The sequence below is a fragment of the Diachasma alloeum genome, unplaced genomic scaffold (genome assembly GCF_001412515.2).
Source record: "Diachasma alloeum isolate Michigan unplaced genomic scaffold, Dall2.0 Dall_scaffold_00349, whole genome shotgun sequence".
Lineage (NCBI taxonomy): Eukaryota > Metazoa > Arthropoda > Insecta > Hymenoptera > Braconidae > Diachasma > Diachasma alloeum.
Window position 1 is genome coordinate 274,060 of NW_021680488.1, and position 21,774 is coordinate 295,833.

The 21,774-nt window shown below is 34.5% G+C and overlaps 2 protein-coding genes across 2 annotated transcripts in view; one reads left to right on the forward strand and one right to left on the reverse strand.

The window, feature by feature from the left end:
- LOC107040886 (zinc transporter foi) overlaps positions 1-21,774 on the forward strand; it is a 150,858-nt gene that overhangs the window by 54,537 nt on the left and 74,547 nt on the right. The window lies entirely within an intron of this gene.
- LOC107040893 lies at positions 13,970-20,243 on the reverse strand. The gene is made up of 5 exons (XM_015261164.1): positions 20,213-20,243; positions 19,093-19,161; positions 18,101-18,256; positions 15,239-15,607; positions 13,970-14,403 (listed from the first exon to the last, which is right to left on the reverse strand). Exons 2-5 carry the CDS (start codon positions 19,118-19,120, stop codon positions 14,387-14,389), a joined length of 570 nt encoding a protein of 189 aa, XP_015116650.1. The 5' UTR covers positions 19,121-19,161; positions 20,213-20,243; the 3' UTR covers positions 13,970-14,386.

The following is a 21,774-nucleotide window of genomic DNA, read 5'->3' on the forward strand; positions in this document are numbered from 1 at the left end:
AACATAACCCCGCGTGATAGAATGGCAGCTGATGTTGGGGGATTGTTGGTGGACTCGAGAATAATTCATTATTTTTTTGGGTGTCATGAAAATTTCCCTAATTGACGGTGGGGTAACCTCGGAGGTTATGCGTGAATTTTCATCAAGTGAATTTGAAAAAAGATTTTTTTTTAATGTTTTTTTCCCTTCATCGGAGAAATATGTATTCATCCATCCGACGAAATTTCAAACCCGCAACCGGAACTAGACATCGAGAAAATAACTGCGGAAAATCCTCTATTTCGCGTGACGAACCTCGAGAAAGCATGGGATCAAATGGGTACGGCGGGTTGAAATATCTCTTATTCACCCCGGTACCCCATTGTTTTTTGTCGCCATCACATTGAACACATCATTCCCCATATCTTCAAATTTTTTCAAATTTTTCTTGAGTTCCTAGGGAGTTGAAACGTTCAATTTAATCAAAACTCCATAAGAGGCCGTCTATAAGACTGATTTTGTTTATTTAATTTCTCGATATCCATAAGTTCTAAAATTCTAAAATTGTCACCGATGTTCACCATCTGTCTAATACTATTAATTTAAAAAATTATAACTTTGTCGGTGAATGTCAATTTTCAAGGTCATCGCCAAATTCACTTGGCACCTGTAATAACAGGAAATCATTTCTCACCCGAATTCCCTCTATGCGCAGCCGTCGGCTGCGCAACTTCCGCTCGACTTTTCGTTACACGAGATTTTCCCGGGATTACTTCACCACAAAATTTAAATAACGAGAACTAATAAGATGTTAACTTAACGCATAAAAATCGATAATTGAAAAGAAAAATTTCGATAAAAAGCGATGATCAATTTATGAGATGAGTAGGGGAAAGCGTTTGAAGCGTTAAATATGTTGAACTCTCGTTCTAAAGGGAAAGTGCTAGTGTCGTATCGTCTTCTTTCACCTCGTGGTTTCATACGTGAAGGTGAGTCACAAACACGCATCGGCAAAAAGTGGTTTATTTGACTGGTTTCGTAATACCATCCGGCAAAATATTCACGTAGTCCGGATATGTGAAGCCATCGGCTTTCGCATACACCCGGGACTTTCACGAAATCTCGCCACTCCGGGTAATACGTTTTCCATTGAATATTTCGTGTCATTGGGATCGGTTCCTCTTACGAAATATTTCGACGTTTATTTTCAGATTATCGTGTTTTCATCAGGAATCGTTACATTCTCCCTTTCTTCACGGCGATTACATAACGGGGACTAGCCGGATGTCGATGGACTCGATTAAGGGACTAACGGGAAATTATCCAGTGGTTATTTAATGGGAAGGAGTTTTGACGGAAAATCCGTTAGGATGACGAATTGCTCGATTTTATGTTTTTGATCATGTGTTTTTTTTTCACCGGGGATCGATTTTTTATTTTTACTCTCTGATTTTTTCCCATTTTTTTTTATTTCAATATTTTCTATAATCTCAAAAAGACATCATCATGAACCATACTAATTTAAAGAAAATGTTTCTATTGGCATTAAATTCCATTTAAAACTTACTTGAAAAATGAATAACAAATTTTATGCCATTGACTTCCATTTAAAAAAATCAGATTAATGTTTTTAAAATAGAGGTGTACTCCTACTTCGAAATTCTCCGGGAAAAAACTTTGCATTCGATTCCAGGGGAAAAAGTCAATGAAATCTCAAGTAAATTTCACAATTTACATGAATTCTCAATTGAAAATGAATCTTAACTGAATGAATTTTCTGGGAACTCCTTTAAAATTCTCGCAATTCCACGAGTTTTAAAAGAATTTTCCTAATTTCTCATCAACTTTCCCGGAATAATTAAATTGAAATTTACAGTTTCCCAGATTTTTCCATGAAATAATGAATTTTAAATGACTAAATTCCTTGAAATTTCAGTGAGAAAACTTGTTAGAAATTTCCAGGCCTCTTACCGTCAATTTCAGTGAAAAATTTTCAGCTTCAAGCCATCCATTCTCCCCGGATATACCATAACCAATCACAAAATACCCAATCACTTCGTCCCAGTAAAAAACCACCGAACATCAAAACCATCTGATTTCCAATCCCCAGCATTTAATATTTCACGCTTGCGCACTTCTACCGTTATGTTAGTGGGTCATTGGCTTAGCGATACACCCGTTTAATGGTCACAACCTACGTTAGAACAGACAGGGAGTGAAAGTGCAGCGGCGTGCACACGGGTTGCGTCGTCTCACCGCAGAAAGCCCCCATGGATTTGAAGTTCACGTTCACGTTCACCGGTTTGTTTCTATCTATCATATCCCGCAGGGAGCACACGTTTCTTCAAGAAGCTTGAGATGATGATCACAACGATCGTCATGATCTCTCGTGTTTACTCAACTCGTCATGAATTTCTATCTCTCCTATTCTCCTTATTTACATTACAATTTCATTTAATTCCCTCAATTATTTCATTATTTTATTCATTATTAAATTAAGCGAGTGATTTTCCCAGTGTTTGTGATACGAACTTTCACCTTGAGATGTAGTGAGTCGAAAGTCATGGGATTTCTTCAAATCTTATTTGGATTTGCATTATCTTCTTCAAGAAGTCACACAAAAAATTGAATCTTTATTATTTATCTATTTCAATCGTCCATAACTGTGAACTGAATAAAACGATTTGGACGAGTCACCTGTCATTTTAAAGCTCCCAAAAAAATCTTAAAAATGAAAGAAAAATTTTTCATTTTCACTCTGCGGATCCCCAGATATCGTCGGTTGAGGCCGATTCATTAAATAACGATTTTTTTAAATCAGATGGATCGTTTTGACTTTAGTTATTTTTAATATCTCAGAATCTAACGAACATACGACCTTTTATGATAAGACATTTTTTCAACTTCTTACTCCGCGCTACAAAAAAGTTAAAACATAAAAAGTCGTATGTCCATTACATCCCGAGATTTTTCAAGGAAATTAAATTCCAATCGAAATTGAGTTGTCGATTTCGTGTAGTTTTTCCATTTTCCTGGAATTTATCAGTGAAATTTATCAAAACAAATCGATCCTTTCGATTTTATTCCCCCCTCCCCTCCCTCTAATAAAAAAAAATCCATTTTCGCCTTCCGTAAAAACCGGTCCGAAGAAATCGCATCTTTCTTTTTTTCCCCCCTCGACGTTGATGTGGCCTTGAAACGACTCTTCACGCTCTAATTCCCTCATCTCTCTGATTCCCCACCCCTCAATCTCTTCACACTCTCGTCACTAGTACTTTCCATTGTGTAACGGATTTATACATCTCCACCCCCATATGCGAAAATCGTTTCACTGGAGCGCATAAACATATCCACCAATGGAAATTCCATTCAAATGAATAAACCATTTATCTCAAACGACTGGAGCATTTAAAAATCCTCACCCAGATGATAAATCCAATCTTCCAAATCTGATGTTCGTCGATTATCTCTCGAGTTCTTTTCCGTAATCTTCACAATTCACGGCAATTCATCCCCCCAATTTTCGATTTAAAAAGCAATCCCAAAAACTTCACTTCAATTTTCTCCTCTTCATCACCGAAAAAAAAATGATATATCACTTATTTTGTTGAATAATATTCTTCTGTCATTTTCGTTGCGTTGAGGTAATTTTCTCGTCCCGAGGAGCAGAAAACGTAGCAATAGGACTCACGGGGGACGAAATCCAATTTTTTAAATTTGAATAATTGAAATGGGAATGTTTGTATTTTTTATTGTCTTATTGCGGAGAGTCCAGGAGCCGGCGTCGATCTCCAACGACTGGCGCCCGGCTAAAAGCACATTTACACTCGTTACTCTCTCAAAAACCTCACGCTCCGCATGCCACACCACACAACAACTGAGTAACCAAACGTTAAACACAAACCCGTTGCCTCCTAGCTCTCACTTTCTCCGGCGAGTTTGTAGTTTCATTTCGGTTTTGTAAAACTCTCTCGGCTTGATTTCTCCCACTCCTATGATCATCTCGGGGTATTGCCGGTATTTTTCTATCTGTATCGGGTTTTTGGAGGTGGTGATCGCGTCAGAATTACCATAATCGGTGCTGTGGGCTGATGGAAGGTATTTTGTCAATATTGGACAACAGAGAAATGTTTTATTTGATTGAAACAAATGGGTTTATTCAAAATTAAACTTGATTTTTATTTGCATTTTCATTCACACCAAATAAATAAATAAATAAATAGGGGATTTGTTTCCAAGGAAACAATTATTTATTTCATGCAAATAAAACATTTTCATTTAAATAAATGTATGACCATATTAATTCTTAATAATATAATATAATTTAATAATAATATAATTTAAATGTATGAGCTCATTAATTCTGAATATAAACAAATGGCTCCTTGATTGGGATAAGCATCTTATTAGTTGGAGATAAAATCATTGTTGAGACGACGAAGGGACTTCATTTATTAACATGCAATATTGTTGAAACAAAGAGAAAAATTCCAAATAGAGTTTCATTTGAAGTGATAGGGCCACATTACAATTTTTTTTTAATGTTCGAGTTATCCAAGAATTAATTAACCCATCTCCAGTCTTGAATAAGCTCCCTCAAATCGCTTGCGAAATAATTCCCCAAATTTCTGCATTTAGTCCAAATTCTTTGCATTTTATTTGCATTTTCATTTACATAAAATAAATAAGTAAACAATGAAACAATTATTCATTTCATACAATTAAAACATTTTTATTCAAATATATGAGGGTATTAATTCTTAATATAAATACATGTTTTCTTGATTAGGATAAGGACTTTATGAGTTGGAAATAAAATCATTGTTTATTAGACGACGAAGGGAATTCATTTATTAACATGCAATATTGTTGAAACAAATAAAAAAATTGCAAATGAAGCGTTTCATTTGAAGTAAGAGGGGCACATTAAAATTTTCTTTTTAATGTTCGAGTTATCTCATCCGAAAATTAATTAACCCACCTCCAGTCTTGAATAATCTCCCTCAAATCACTTGTGAAATAATCCCCCAAGTTTCCGCATTTGACCCAAATTCGAACATAAATCCATTCCTCCATGAAATTAGAAATGAAATAATTCTCTAGGAACTGACGTTACACTTTGTTGATTATTGTGAAAGATTAACTTGTACTTAAACAATTTTCCTAAAACCCTCGATTTTTTTTTCTCCACAATTTTATTGTTGTGCCCAAGGAAACGCGTTCGAGTTGCGAAAAATAATTGTTTTGGGGACATCTGAAGTCTCTTTGTCCGCCAGCGGCCGTAACGAAAGTGGCAATTCTCTCCTCCAGTGTTGTTTCTTCTCACTTCCGCTGACTCAACACTAATTTCTTGAGTTCTGTCATATTCCGAACTCAATTATCCGGTTGTATTTCCACGTTTTATCAGTGAATACACGACTAGAATTTGACAAAACTCCTTCGTAGAAGTGGTATTTTTTCACGCTCCCGTTGGGATGAGACAATGAGGCGATTTTTTTTTCTTATCTTTCAACTTCAAAAGGAGAGAATTTCGGCATTATCCTAATGGTAATTGTTTTCAATGCGGATATTACGGGAAATGGGAACGGAAGTGCTCAATTGTTTTGTCATAAATCTTTGATATGGATTGTTAAAAAAATGAACATTTTGTTTTTCACATTTTTTAAATTAGCAATTTTCTTCCGAATAAATTACCTTTTTTTAAATCCTCATTTCACTATTGTCTTCTATTTTTTCATGCCTTAGTACTATCATCAATTGAACTGTCATCAAAATGTTGCGTATTATTTCGTTCTGTCGAATAATTCTAGATTCAGACCCTCTCGAGACTCGAATTCGTTTTCTGTCCGAAAAAATAGACATTATAAAAAAGGATAAAATCAATTTCAAACTTGAAATTGATTTTTATGAACGGTTTTCCAAATATACACTCATGTTTTCTCGATTCACATAGAGACTTTATTGGATTTAAATGGAGGTGCAGAGGGCCAAGAGGATAAATTGAAAAGTAATAATCTCTTATATGGATTTGATGTATTTATTTCATATTGTCAATTAAATAAATTGAAAAATGAGATTCTTCTCGAGAAAAAAAATGAAAATAAGCAGGGTTGCGAGCCTATTTGACAGGAGCGGCAGATCGTTATTTTATTCGTTGTTAGTTTTTTTGATTCTTTCTCTCTCTCTACCAATTTCATTGGTCATACACGGAGAGAAATATTCAAGAAAAATTACGGAACATTTTACGTAATTCGCAAGCGAGAATCGTTTTCAGTGAATTTCTATAGGAATATAAGAGAATAAATCTGAAACGTTCAGTAAATTTTCGGGTCTGTCACCGAAAAAATACGAAAAAGTCACGTAATTTTTCTGGAAGTTGTAAAATCTAACAGAAACTTCAAGACTTATTATGCCTCAGAACATGAAAATTCTTGGATGTTTAAGAATTTTTACGACAAGTTCCGGAAAAATTACGGAAGGTGTTGTTAAAATCTCCCCCTCACGGTGACTCATGGCTAGCCGTGAGGCGTCGGACGGATGAGTAATTTTTACGGAACAGATCGTAGAATTTACGTGACGATTGACACTTTTTATTGAATTTTACTTCGCTCCCAGATTACGTTTCCAAACGTAATTTTTACGTCTTTTTTCTGGTAATTTTTATTGAATATTTCTCTCCGTGTAAGCTTCCAAATGGATCCGTCGCAATGGTTCTATGATAAATAGCGCTGAAAATCCTTCTTGGAAAACTTCCTATATTTTTTTTCTACACCGATTTCCGTTATTATTTTTTTCATCACGCTGTGACGAAAAGTGAACTTTTCGGCACGCTCCGCGTACCTAAAAGTCCAATTTCCGCCACATTGTGATGAAAAATATTGTTCGTAACTCGTGAAAAAATGTTTTTTAGCTCGTTACGAAATATACTATATCGTTATTTTCATTTGTTTGAATAGTAAGTTATTTGTTATTTCCAAGATTATTCTTCTCCAGCGTTCCTCTTTTGTACTGTTCAATTTTGCCATTATGGCATTGAAACTATGGCCTAATTTATTATTCTTCATACCAAGTGATATAGAAGATCGTGAAAATCGACGATTACAAAACGTCCATTCGGAAGCCAAAAAAAAATAAAAAGAATGAAGTAAAAAATAATTGAAAATAAAAGTGCTCGCAGGTATATAACTCGTCGGATTCTGATCTGGTGTGCAAACCCGTGGTACTTTCCAATCAAGCCACATCCGGTTTTATTCGTTCTTGACGACAACGAGATATGTTCAGTCAAGATCAAGTGGAAAGTTTAAAAAACCCCGGTGACTTCAGCCAGCGAGAGGCGAATAAAAAAATCCGAGAGACTTGAAAATTCTGAAACGAGAAGATTGATACCTCCGTGAATGGAGCCTCAAATGTATAGAATTATGACATTACGAGATGAGGTAAATTAGGCAGTGAAAAAAATCACTAGTCTAGCTGCTCCTTTCCTCTGGACGAGATCATGATAGGTGTAATAATGCTTTTGAACTTTCTCCTGTATTCAAACTCTCGAAAGTCATGTTACAACTTTTTTTTCCCAGTTTTTGATATGGAAAAAACGTGTCTGAGAGGTAAAAACAAGGAATTCTCGAATGGAGATTGTTTGTCATGAATTGACAATTTCGTTTTCTTTTCATCGACGGGGCATACGATCTTTAATTGTTGAGAGTGAGAGGATGCTTGAGTAGAAACAGTCGTTTCAACTTTATGATTTTTGCAAAGCGGAAATTTAATAGATATTTGGTATTCCGTTCTCGTAATAAAAAATGATAAACTACTTCCTGTTTCATTTCACTGTTCGACTATTTTTATATCACGTATGAGTATTGGATAAGATGAAATTGATGAATCAAAGTTATAGGGGAGAGTAGAGTTGGAATATTTTTAAAGATTAAAAAAACTACTGAAACGCCGCGAAACCCTAGCGCCATGTAATTAGGGGAGGATGGGGCAAAACGGCCCCCCTTCAATCGTCAATATTTTCCGATTCAATAATCCGATTGGGATGAGTTAGAGCTCGTTTTGAAGAATGAAAAATTATCTTCAAAATGAAGTTGAAACTGGGAATTTTCACAATGTCATTCACAAGTTATTGACAATTGAAGGGGGGCCGTTTTGCCCCACCCTCCCCTAATTTTAAGAGATGTTCAAAACATGTTTTGAACATCTCTTAAAATTAGGGGAGGGTGGGGCAAAACGGCCCCCCTTCAATCGTCAATATTTTCCGATTCAATAATCCGATTGGGATGAGTTAGAGCTCGTTTTGAAGAATGAAAAATTATCTTCAAAATGAAGTTGAAACTGGGAATTTTCACAATGTCATTCACAAGTTATTGACAATTGAAGGGGGGCCGTTTTGCCCCACCCTCCCCTAATTTTAAGAGATGTTCAAAACATGTTTTGAATAGAGAAATTTATTTGTTCGGATATTTTTCATGTTCACTCCACCTAAGTTATTTATTGTAAAAACACGATAAAAGTTGATGCGATAAATGAATGTTCGGTATATCTAGTACGATTAACGAACTCTTTGTTATTGTTACAAATCAGATAGTAACAAACAATGTCATATTATATCAAAGCAATTGGTTTCTTTTTGTACAATATACAATTTGTAGAGTCAACATATTAGGTCCTACATAAAATCTTATGTAGTGGAAAACCCTCAGAATTTGTCAGTGCTGCCAATATCTATGTGCCTGGCACAGAATCTCTGCTATCCCAACAACTCAGACCGCGACAAATCAAATTTTGTTACCGTGACATTTCCATTTTTCTCCGTGCAGGCATCAAAGATGGCGGCGCCTCCACCTCGCATGTTTAAACATTTCTTTAAATTATTTATCCTTCTCAGATTATCTTCAGCTCGCTTCATCCAGTTTCTGTAAAATGAACAAATTTTTCAAGCCATCTTTCAGATTTTTCCACCCTCTTTTAGCTGAGAATTCATGGTGCAAAGATTTCCCTGCATTTCAGTAATTTTATTCAACTCTCGAGGCCGCTTAATTGTCAATATCTCCTGATCAAATGATGCGGAGATTACAAAAAATCCTTGCAAGTGGAAAGCAAGTGGGAAATTACTTTTGTCAGAACATATTCCAAATATTTTTGATAATAAATTAACAATGTACTTTTGAACGGAATTTCTATGCTGATGTATTTCAAATCGAATTCAATCATTCATTCAATTCAACATTGTGACAACGTTGGCAGCCAACATTACCCCAACGTTAAAATTCTTTACCTTTTCCTGGATATTGGTTTCAAAATAAATTTTTTCAACAACAGATGATACAGTAAATCTCACGATCGAACTCGGTGAAGATGGCGTTGGGAAGAATATTCTAAATCACAATTAGATTAATTTAAATTCCACGTTGATAATGAAATTTAAAAACATAAATATGCATTAAAAAATGTTGTTCCGGGGGGGCATCATGCGAAGGTCGATGTGATTTCGTCAAGGTCGCGAACCTCATTCCCCACCCACCAGAGCAACGAGTCGGGGGACATAAAAATAGTAGTATAACAATAAATACATCTCTCACGCGCATAAATAAACCCTCTGCTTTCGACTAAAATTTCTAATTACGCTGGGATGCTCAGTGTTATATGAATGCATACGAGCCATTGAATTTCTTACTTACATATCTACACTTTGATTGTATTTGGGACCTACTTTTCGTATTGGCCACCGACGTCTCTGTACACGACGGGAGAAAGTAAGAGGAGTCGACAGAAATACCTTTTTTTCTCTTCATTCTTTCTGAACGTTTTTTTTTTCTCTTCCATTTCTTTCTTTTTGAGCAGCCGCTGTCTACTCGAGGAGAATCTGAGCGGCTAGTGCTCACTCGTGAAAGTAATGCGGACTTCTGGTGTGTAGGTGCCGTCGCAGGGGGATATCACGGGCTTTTTCATTGTCTGCGGAATGCATTAGGATAATTCATGGCATTAAATTGTTTATGACTTGTTAGAGATGTCTTTGCAATGTTTAATTGTGGGACAGGGAGAGGAGAGCTTTCCGCATTTTATTCCAGAAGTAAAAAAATTCTAATTCATATTTATTATTATGATTATTTTTTCCAATTGGATTTCGACCAATCAGAGCGCAGCATTTGAGGCTACCCGACAGTTTTATTTCGGGAATTTCCTCCTAGCTTTTGAATATTTCGCAGTATAGCTCTTCATTTTCTCGGCTCATTTCAGATAGAATCTTATATTTGACAGTCTAGGGAAATCGGGTTATTCTATTAACATAATTTGTTCAAATCTTTCCCAATTCACCTCCTGATGTTGTCCACTGCACTCTGATTGGCCAAAATCCGATTGGGAAAAATAATCCGACAAATACCCCTCGAGATTCAAAATTCATCGGGTATTTCCCTCAAGCTCCCCTGCACTGATAGAATGATTCATTTATTCCAAACGAGATTTGTTAACTATTAACGAATGGTAGAGTTGAATATGGCCAAATGAATATTCGTTAATAGTTAACGAATGGTTCACTTGCATAACAAAAGTCAAGTCAAACAAGGCTCCTCAAATATACATTTGTTAACTATTAACGAATGAACATTTGTGTACGTCTACGTGAAAAGGGCCCACTTTGTCGCATCTAGTTTCCGAGATATTCACGTTTTTCTCTCCACATCTCCCATTTAAACCAATGTTAAATTGTTTTTTTGATCGTTTATACTGACGTCAGTTTTCATTCTATCGGGTTGATTTTGGGCTCAAAATGTGAGAAATCTGATGAAGATTATCGGAACATACATAACTCCAATACCGTCAAAGTGGGCCCTTTTCATGTGGACGCCCACATTTGGTGAAACCGAATAGACCCTAACCTCCAACCAAAATCCATTCGTTAACAATAACTAATCCGTTCTATCAGTGTGCAAACAAACCATCGTGCCAAGTTTTGCAGAAAAATACCTCGCGCAAGCGCTCGGGATTCTTTAACCTGCAAAACTTGACACCCTCATTTGTTTGCAACGAAGCTATCGGGAAATAGCCGATAATTTTGAAGCTTTTGGGGCATTACTACTGAATATTTATTAGTATTGATGATGACAATTGAAAGGAAATGATTTTTCATGTCGATAGATTTAAATGCGGATTAGTAAATCACAATTTCAAAGAGTATTTTCATTTGTCAAAATCTAACTTGCCGATTTTTTCTTCACTTCTAAGGTTTTTTGTAATTTTTGCGTCAATAGAAGCATTGTATTCGGCAATTTAGATAATAACTGAAAAATAGTTGGTCAATTGGCAGAGCACCAGTCCGGCAAACTGGAGATGTGGGATCATACCCCACCTGAATTCGAGTCCGTGTGCCTCCGAATTTTTTAATTTGTGCATTGTTAATTAATTAATTGTTTCCCTCGTTTGGAAAGTCGAAAGATAGCGTATAGCATCCTGCGTTCCATGTAATTTTTACCTTAAAAACATCTAAGGTTTGACCGAGTAAAATAGCCCGGGGATAATACGGAACTGAAAAAATAATTGTTCAAATGAATTGTGATTTGAAATATTCTTCTCAATGCCATCTTGACCGGGTTTAATAACGAGAATAATTGCGTCATTTATTGTTAAAACAAAAATTATTTTGAAATTAATATTCAGAGAGAGGTAAACAATTTTAACGTCGGGGGCGTGTTGGCAGCCAACATTGTAGCAATATTGAATTCAATTAAAAATCGTCATTGTCATAGAATTTGCAATAGAATAATTAAGGTTTACGTATAATGATCGAAATTAAAAAATAGTAAAATAATTGATAATCTAAATTTTCGATTGAAGATGAATTAAATAATTGATAATATGGAATTGTCTATTGTCTATTGAATGAATACTACTAAATTTTCTAAAAAGGATTTTCGACTAACCAAATAATCGTCAATGTTCCTAACTAAATTATTGATTGATAAAATAACTCGGAATTTGAATATTTTAATTGATGCTTAATTTAATAATTAAAGATTGTAGAGTAATATTAACAAATTGACGAGTTCAAAATTTAACGGTAATTCTATTTTGAGATTATGGCTATCTCTGATATATTGACTAGGGGATTGTAGGGCAAAACGGACCGCAGGGCAAAACGGACTCCTAGGGCAAAACGGATCACTGACAGAAAATTGGTTATTTCTGTTTTATTTTTTGCCTTCAAATCAGGAACACAGGGGTTTTATAGACAACAAGTATCGTTGAACTGCAATTTGATCAGATTTGCTAGTCACCTCAAACCACAAACGATTTGAAATTTTTGTTTTTACTTTCATTCGGAAGCAAAAACTATGAAAAAATTAAAAAATTATCAATTTTCTGTCAGGGGTTCGTTTTGCCCTAGCCTCCCCTATGTTGTAACGAAAGAAATTTCCAGCCTGTTAAAATGAGACCAGACTTTATCGGTCAGGATATATAAATTATTTACGAAGGTTTCTTTTTCCTCGCCTTCCCCCATGAGTATTTAGTTATTTCCGTGAGGATGAATTCCTTATTTATTTATTTATTTATTTTTTACGTCTTTTTTAGCGGGAGGGGGGGGGGGGGCTACGCTATTTATGTAGTTGTGGTTTCTTCCACTGGAGAATTTGAAGATTTTCTTTGTCCGGCAGGGGATGACAGTGGGGAAGTCTCCGCTTGCTTCGATGTCGACTCGTTTTCATTAGTGAAAGTGAATGACACGTGACGATACTGCAGAGTTGAAAAATGTTGAGTTATTTGATTCTGCTTCCTCGTGAGAACATCGAGAGAAAAGATTTATTTCGATCGAATAAAAATGTCAAGTTTTTTTGTATTTCAACAATATCGTTGGTGAAAATGGATCAACTTGAGGATTTTTATACAATGGAAATTTGTCAATTATATGAGATAAATTATTCATTAATTCCAAATGAAGGATTATTATGTTTTGGAAAATTCGTTCTCACTAATGAACCATTTTTCTGAGAAAACCACAAAAAATGAAGAGGTTTCTTATAGTTATTTTGTGTATAATTTGTTCCTATTTTCTATCAAATGGACTCACGTATGAAAACATTCAATAGAACAAAATTCTATTGGAATTCTCTAGAAATTCTATGGGGATTCTATTAAAATTCTAGAGAATTCTCGTTAAAATTCTATTTGTTTTTTGCGCCGATTTTATTAGATATTTAATAGGAATCAGTACGAAATACAAGTCAATGTATTTCGATTTTTCTATTTGAAGTTTTCTCTTGAGATTTTTTCTATTAAAATCATTGGGCACAGGCTTTCAGAATTTTTGCCGATGAATTTTGTTTCGTTTTGCATTGCAGGATCCGAGTGAATAAAACGTGGAAAACTCATGCCCAAGTATTCTTGCAGAAAATGTTCCAAGAAAATATTCATATAGAAAAATCGAAATTTATTAACTTTTTCCTATCAAATATCAAATAGAATCGGCGCAAATACAATTTTAACGAGAATTCCCTACAATTTAAATAGAATTCCAATGGGACTTCTAGAGAATTTCAAGAGAATTTTCTACCGCATTCGGACAGTTCTTTTATTGAATTTTTTCATACGTGCTAAATCTTCCATATTCTAATAGAACAAAAAATGAGAATATTTGAGTAATTTTTTTCATTTTTTGAAAAATAAACGAAATGATGGAATTGAGGAAATCCTCACGTATTAAGTTTGTTGCTGAAAAATGTATAAAATATCCCTATTTGGGCATGTCTCAGCAACTCAAAACCATAAAATAAATATTCTTATCATCCATTGAATAATTATATGAAATAGCAAAAAAAAATTTATAATCGTCCAAAACTTTCGCCGAGTCTCTAAAAATCCTGTTGAAGCTCGCCTTATTCCATAAAACGTAAAAGACATAAACTCACAGGGGTATGACTAACGACTGCATTGAATGGTCAACCAATCACGTCTCAACCACTTTTTTTTCTTACTTTATATACAAAATGATGGAGTGCACAATGCCAAAACTATATTGCTGCAGAGAGAGAGTTACATGTATTTTCAATATTTATATTTCAATATTAATACTAATTAATAATTCCAAGGATCAACACTTGATTAAACTATTTCACATATATCTGAAGAATCGAAAAACACAATATTTCTTTCAATATATTTTCACAGAGTAATTCAGTCTCAGATTAACTCGAAACGAAACAAATATACTCTTTACTCGACTATGTTGTTTGTTTAATTATCTTCGAAGAATTTTCTTCAACATTGGATCACTCGGGAGGGGAAAAAATTCAGCGTGCCTTGTGAAAAGCCAGGAGTGATTTTCAAGAAGAGAAAAAACTATTTATTCCGCAGTTTCAATTTTCTTCGTAACTCACGTCGGTTTTTTTTTCACTTTTTAATTTCCTTTGAGTTAGCACTGGCTGCTGTCTGCAATGGGAAAAATTAACTTCATTATAAAATGCTTTTATTCCGCGCGTGAAAACCCTATTATTACGTCTGAATTATCAACGGAGTGACTCGGATTTTATGCCTCATTCACTTTCAAAAGTTATTTTTTCTGCTTCAGTGGTTTCTAGGGAATTGAACATAACATTTCGAAATGAAAATAGAGGAGTTTCACACTTCAGTGGGAGAACATTATTATATTTTTTCGAATGTCAAGTTAACATTTTCCAAGAATTGAATTTCATTGCTTCCGGATGGAAGCTGTTATCGTACAAATTCAAGTTGTGGATTTTTTTTATTAGGGGAGAGTAGAGCAAAATGAAACAGTCAAAAAAACGACTGTTTAACGCAATTTAAGCAAAAAAATTGTTTATTAAATGTTTTTTTTTATTCTTGGGAGTATTGATGAGAACGGGTAGCGTTCGTAAAGTGCTGCCTTACAGCCGGAATGACGAAGAAAAACTTTCAATGCTCGTATCGAAATATACTATTATAATACTTGTGAGCAAAAGGCGGTTCTCTGTGCGCGAAGCGAGCAAAAAAAATGCCCTTTTTTTACTTGTATCGTAAAATACGATGCGTTATACGCGCGTACGAAAGAGTGAAACTTTACGCACTCGTACTGCAATATACTATTTATTAAATCTTCAGTATCTCTTGATCCCACGATGTGATTTTGATAAAAATTGAGAATTAAAAATTTTTCTCCTTTTAATAATTGAAAAAAAAATCTTGAAAATGACGCTGAATTGCAGGAAATTGACTCGAGTTATCAAACGTCAAAGATGTATTTCTCTTCGTTTTTTTTAATATTTACCAGATTGACATAAAGTTTTGCTGTCGTTATCCCCAACTCCATTGTCGTCGTTACCGTTGTCGTAGCCATTGTCGTAATAGATTTGTTCAATTTCATAATTTGGCGCTGAACTACGTTGGTCAGACCTTCGGGCACGGTTTAGATACCTCAGAATAGTCTCTAGGCGGTCAAGTGATGCGAGCGGACTGCCATCAGACAATTCTACAGCTCTAGGTAGTGCACGCTTGCCATAACGACTGCCGAGGAAGAAACGATCTGGCCGAGATGATACTTTCACCGTATTCGAGTCTTGCGTATTGGACGCATGATTGGATTTTTTATCACTCCGGACGTGTCTACTTAGGGAAAAATACGGCAGCGCACCAGCGGCTATTGAAAAAAATCTAATTAATACAATGTTTTTACTAAAAAATTATTTAGATATACCAATGCGTGAGGAATTCCTCGATTTTATAATACTAGAAAAGGAACGCGCGCATATTTGAGCTAGTGGTTCATTGTATTTTAACTTCTCGACGAAATTATTCATCTCTTGAATTTTGAAAATGTGAAAAGTCCACACAAAAGTCTCTGTATCTAGTGACGTGTGTGGACTAATTGCACACCAGACCCAGCGAAATGCAAATTGAGGTTCAGATTCCCCACTGTTTCCGCGTTTTCGTCGGTCCCTCTTATCGAGAAAAATTCCGCAAAGGTATCCAGTGTCTAAACCCAGTCCGTTAAATACAGAGCATTGTCGCACGCCCACGTACTGCCACAGGTGTCGTTACGGGAAAATTAAACAGTTCTAATTAATGTCCAACCGCAGAGCAAACAAAGATGTCTTACGTAACGTATTTTGAAAAATTAATATAATTTTAGCAAATTGAAAATTTAAATTTTAAAGGGAAGTTCATTTCAATAAAAACATTTTCGTTGAATTGTTGATAATAAATAATTTTGAAGTGACAAACAACAAAGTCTTGTGAAAAAGTGACTATGTTTCGTTTGGAAAAAGGATCAAAACTCGAAAAAAAATCTTGAAAAATTAGAGGGAAATAATAAATAATAATTCATTAGTAGCTACACTGAGAGAAAAACAAACACGTTGTCAAACGAGTCTTGTTGGGGCCAACAAAATCGCTAGTTGAAAATTGCCATAAAAGAATTTGTTTGACGAAATCTTTGGCTCAAGAGGTGGATAATTCACACCAGACGGTGCCTTTTCAGGATGAAAATATCTCATGTAGAGGAAAATTTATGAACAAATATTTTATCCCTAAGTTACAAGATTGCTATCATATCATTATTTTCGTTTCATTTAAGGATTCATTTTTTGTCTGTGATTATTAAACAGCTGAAACGAGAAACTACTATCCCTTGTTTCACATAAAACAAAGATTTTTCGGGAGCAAACTATGTATGGTAGTATCGAACAACGAAGGAGTAGTGCTGGAAATGACATTTCTTACGTGTACAGAGAATGCAATTTTTTTTTTAACTACTAAATATACTTTTGCGACAAAAATTTTTCATTCCGGCGCACTCTCTGCATGTTTGGCACAAAAAAATCCTTTTTTGACTATTTTCTTGGCATAAATAAGACTTGTTCGAGAACTTTGTCGTTTTTCTCTCAGTGTAGAATTATGAGATTATCTCATATTTTTGACAAGGATAGGAGAATCTGAAAGCAGTATAGTGAAAATGATGATCGATTTTTCCACTGAACAAATAATATTAATATCCAAATACGAAATATGTGATATGAATAAAAATAAGCTGCGACTTAATATTCAAAATAAAGTTTTAAATTTCATATGGTGCTGAAAACATAAGATGACGATATTCTAAGGGCGAGATGAACAATAGATTAATTGAATTACTGTGTGAACTAACTAAAAATTGATAACAGTGTGGGCACACGTTTTTACCGAAGATTCATACTTAGAAGTGCGTTCTAAAGGGAATTTAATTGTAATTATGATTGAAACTGTATTCAGTGATCAGGGTAATTAGAAATGAGCAAATCATTTCAGTAGCGAAGGGGTAAAACGGTTCAATTTTGACTATCGATCAGTTTTCCATGAATATCTCGGAATCCAAGGGAGGTAGCAAAATTTTTATTATAAACTTTTTTGTAGAGCCGATTGAGAGCTACAACAAATGTCATTACGGAAATTTCGCTATCTCCCTTAGATTCGGAAATATTCCTCAAAAACTCAGCTGGGAGATGAGTCGACTTAAACCGTTTCACCACTTAGCTACTGATTTATTGTCATATGAAAGTTTAAAACGTTATCAAATTAAATTAACGAATTGAAAAAATTATCAATGATGAATAATTATTTTTATTGGCGTTTTAAAGTAGCTCCACCTTTACGGTAAATTCAAAGATGATTGAAAACTGCAGAAAAATTGCAGAAAACTCGATTAGATTCGGAATTCTAATTTTTTTCTCAATTTAATTATCGTTTTCGTTTTTTCAAAGGAGAAATGTTTAAAAATCAAAATTTAACCCAGTGTCTTATGTGAAAATCAACATTTCCATTGTAATCAAAGATTAAAATCTGAATTTTTTTTCATTAGATGTGAGAAAATCAAGAATTTTTTTGACACCTCATAAAAAATAATCCACCGTTTTGCAAACAAGTTTTATTATTTATCTAAGAGGGAAATGTTTGGAAAAATATCAATATTTTGCGCAATTTAATTTAGATAATACTGACTGGGTATGAATTTTTTCAAATTTTTTCCGTGCAATTTAGTTGAAAAATTTTAAAACTGAAAATATTCAAAAGTACAGCGTAGCCCGGATGAAGGATGGAGCTAATTTAAGTCGATTTTTACCAGAGTTTATCCATAGTTCCTTAAAATTGTACTCACATGGATGTGACTCCTCTCGTTTACCATATCGTCCCTGCGTGTAGAAAGTATTCTCCGCCAAGACAACATTCGCTATCACCAGGACGAGCGACAGGCACACTATCAGGTCCATAGCAGATGCTGGGAATATTCTCCCCCTCGATAAAAAACCTCGGTCTGAGAGGTAAAATCGAAAACGAAAAATACGGTGACGCCCTCTCATTGACCCCTTATTTAATATTTATTCTAGGGGTTGATACATTATATATTGGTGTTCGAAAGGAGATGACAGGGGATGAAACACATTTGCTGGGTTATCTTTTGAAATTTTGAAGTGGGAGGTTTTTTGCATGGGTTCAAGATCGTTGACGGAATATTGATTATTAATTCAGTGGTGAAGTGGAAAAAAAATCAACAGATCAAACAGACCAGAAAACTTATCTTTGAATTTTTTTTTTTACGTTGAATATAAAAATGGATTCGTAATTACCTAATGTGTAGTAATTAAGAAAAATTGTGGAATTGATTTCAGTGGATTTTGAAAATTAATTGTTCGATTGAAGGAGGAATACCTTGAGACAACTTTTGTTGGAAATTTCATGAACTGTAAAATAGATTTTTCAACATTTTTCAAAATGAAATCGCTCATTTCCGATATTAATGCCTAATTTTAGAAAATCTGAATTCATTCTATCGTGTTTTAAAAACTTACTATCGAATTGAGAGAAAAATTCATTCTCATGAATAATTCGATAAAATAAAATAATTTCTCCGATTCCCTCGTCTACAAAAAGTTCATTACATCTTCTTAAATATTTCATCTTCTTGGTAATGAGTAATTTTAGGAAAAAATTCCATAAAATGTAGTTTCCAGAATAATTACACAAATAAGAAAAATCCGGAAGTGCTTTTATTAAATTTTCCAAATTAACTATTGAATTGCAGAAAAAAAAATGTTGTGATGGATTCAATCAGAGGTTTTTTATGATAACTATAATATATTGTGCATTTACCTGATTTTTTTGCAGGCGATCCAACCATTATTGTTCACTCTTTTTTATCCACAAATCATTTGTATTCCTCTTGAAAATTATGCAAAATAAAAAACGTTAGGATAATTGGATTTCAACCTAAAGTTGTGGAAATAGATGCACAAAATTACGAGTGGAATTCCGCACAAATTATTGAGTGTAATGGAATGCAACCACATTTGCTTTTCACGCTCCAATTCAATTTTATCTTTCACGAATCTGAAGTTCAGTGGGAAAACAAGCAAATTTTGAAAGATTTGATAATGAACTTCACATCAAGCCTGATGAAATTAAGAAAAAATATCTATCGTTTTTTTTCTGGCAACTTAAAATTAATTATTAAAATTAAATAAGGGATAATTAAAACTCAAGTACTACAGGCGTGTCTCTAATTAAAAATTGAGCTTTTCCCACATTTGCTGAGAAAATTTTTTAAAAACTTTCGTTGATTTTTTTCTTCTACAACTGATAATTATTGAGGCAATTACAAAAATTTATCACAAATTAAATTTTCAATTAAAAATTATTACTCGAAAAAATGTTTTCTTCGAAAAAATATATTTTATCCTTTTTTTAAAATTCTACAAAAACAAATTTTTTCAGAGCGTTCCGTAATTTTTATCTGAATCTCCTGTGAAAAATTACGATACCGTCACTTAAATTTTCGGAGTCGATTCCGAAATCTGTGAGTGAATTGTGAGTTCCATAATTTTTACTGAACATTACTCTTCGTGTGGAATCAATAATTATCGAGACACTTGAAAATTTTTAATTATCATTACCTTAATTATCAATTAAAAATTAATCAAAAATAATTTTTCTTAAAAAAAATCTATTCACACCTTTTGTTGTACCTGATAAGAATAAAACAAAGTCTTGACATTTATTTCTAAACGTTGATTTAAAAAAAAATCACTATTTAACCGAAAGGGCGCCTGAAATCGGCTGTTCTCTGATGTTCTACCACTTCACTACGAGAAAATATCCTTTAAAAAATTGTGAATCTACGGAATTTAATTCGTCTCATCAATCTATTCAACAGCAAATTCGATTCGTGTGTCAGAGATTTGAAAAAAAAAATGAAAAGCCTCGGATAACTCACGGAATAACAGAGAGCTGAGGGCATCCCAGGGGGTGAAACGACTGTGGGATCCTCCAGCACCGGCAGAAGCTTTATATACTCCCGGGTAGTCCGCCCACCTTCACGAAGAGGGGTTCATTGAGGGGCGGGAGGGGACATGTGACAAATTATCTTCCTCATTTATCCAAATTTCCCCACTCCAGCGGAAAAACGTCTACACCCAGGAACAATTATAATTCTGCCAATCAAATTTGGTTCAGACACACAAATGCCCAAAATTTCACTATAAATTCTTGTACTATACCATTATTTTTTCCATTAATCTCCTTCTTTCAATTTTTTTTCAAATTTTTTCCTTCCAAAAGCTCGGCGAATAGTGAATTTCTTCGCGAATAGAAATGTTTAGAAAGCAAAAAAAAAACCGGATGAAAGAATCTGTCTTTAACGCAATTTAGAAAATCCTTTTTTGCTTCCGAATGGAAAAGCTTTGTGTTTGAGCGATTTTTAGATTTTCTAATTTCGATGGCAGATGGTGTAGAATGTTATGAAACGTGAAGAAATTATATTTTTAAGGTCACGTCTGTATGTATGTGTGACAACTTGGGTTTTTGGTGATCAATTTTTAGAAAATTCAACATAAATACGGTGAAATTTGTCGGTAAAAGTCTGAAATTTTGGCTCATAGCTATGATTAAGCTTCACTTTGGTGCGCAGTTTCAGCCCGATCGGTCCAGTAGTTCCTGAGATATAACAACTTCTTTAAATTTCGTTTTTCCTCAATATCTCAAAATCTGCTCCACCGATTTCAATTTTTTTTTCAAAATACTCGTCTCAATGCCCTCTATCTGGATCGATCAAAATATATATATACCCGTTCAGACAAAAATTGAAGATATTGCCGTTTTTCCGGTTTTTCATGAAAAATCTTGTTTACACGATAACTTGATAAAAAATGGAGATAGCGAGTTGAAATTTTGTATGCTTCTAGCTTTTATTCCTATTCTAAAAAAAACATACACTTAAAATCGATAACTATCGATGTCTCACAAGTCTCACGCTTATTCCTCATTGGTTCCAGTCGTCTGAGGCGGTAAATTTAATTCATGATTAATTTCATTTTGAGATTTTCAATTATGATTGTTACAATTACAGCGCGCTGTAGCGCGCGTTCGGTCTCGTATCATAAAAGATTGGTATCGTGGATGGGCACAATCGGCCGAGCGCCGGAGTCGAGGATTTGGTTCTGATTGGACGTACACAGGTCTTTCAAGATCTCTCCAGACCTAGATGGACCTGGAAAGTCCTAATCAGTTCTGCGACGTACTTTTCCAGAGACCATTCGAATCGTCAGTTCTTTTCGGTCCTGAGAAGTCCTCCTCGATGCTACCGAGAACGCGTGATTTTACGAGCGGGTGAAGAGGAAGGCATGTATGCGGAGGGTTGAAATTTGTAGCCAACGAGGAGACAGGGTTGCAGAATATATTTTAGCCACCCTCATCTCCCCGTTTGCAGGCGGTGTTTAAATAAAAAATAGTGAACGTTGATTCTGTATTTATTGACCCCCTGATGCCAATGAAACCCTC

What these genes read in the sequence shown, in the direction of transcription:
- LOC107040893 (XM_015261164.1), bottom strand. Translation starts at nt 19,120, where the DNA reads ATGGTTGGATCGCCTGCAAAAAAATCAG. An exon ending in ATCGCCTGCAAAAAAATCAG is followed by an intron (nt 18,257 to 19,092) that starts GTAAATGCACAA and finishes TTTACCTCTCAG; the next exon opens with ACCGAGGTTTTTTATCGAGG. An exon ending in ACGAGAGGAGTCACATCCAT is followed by an intron (nt 15,608 to 18,100) that starts GTGAGTACAATT and finishes TTTTTTCAATAG; the next exon opens with CCGCTGGTGCGCTGCCGTAT.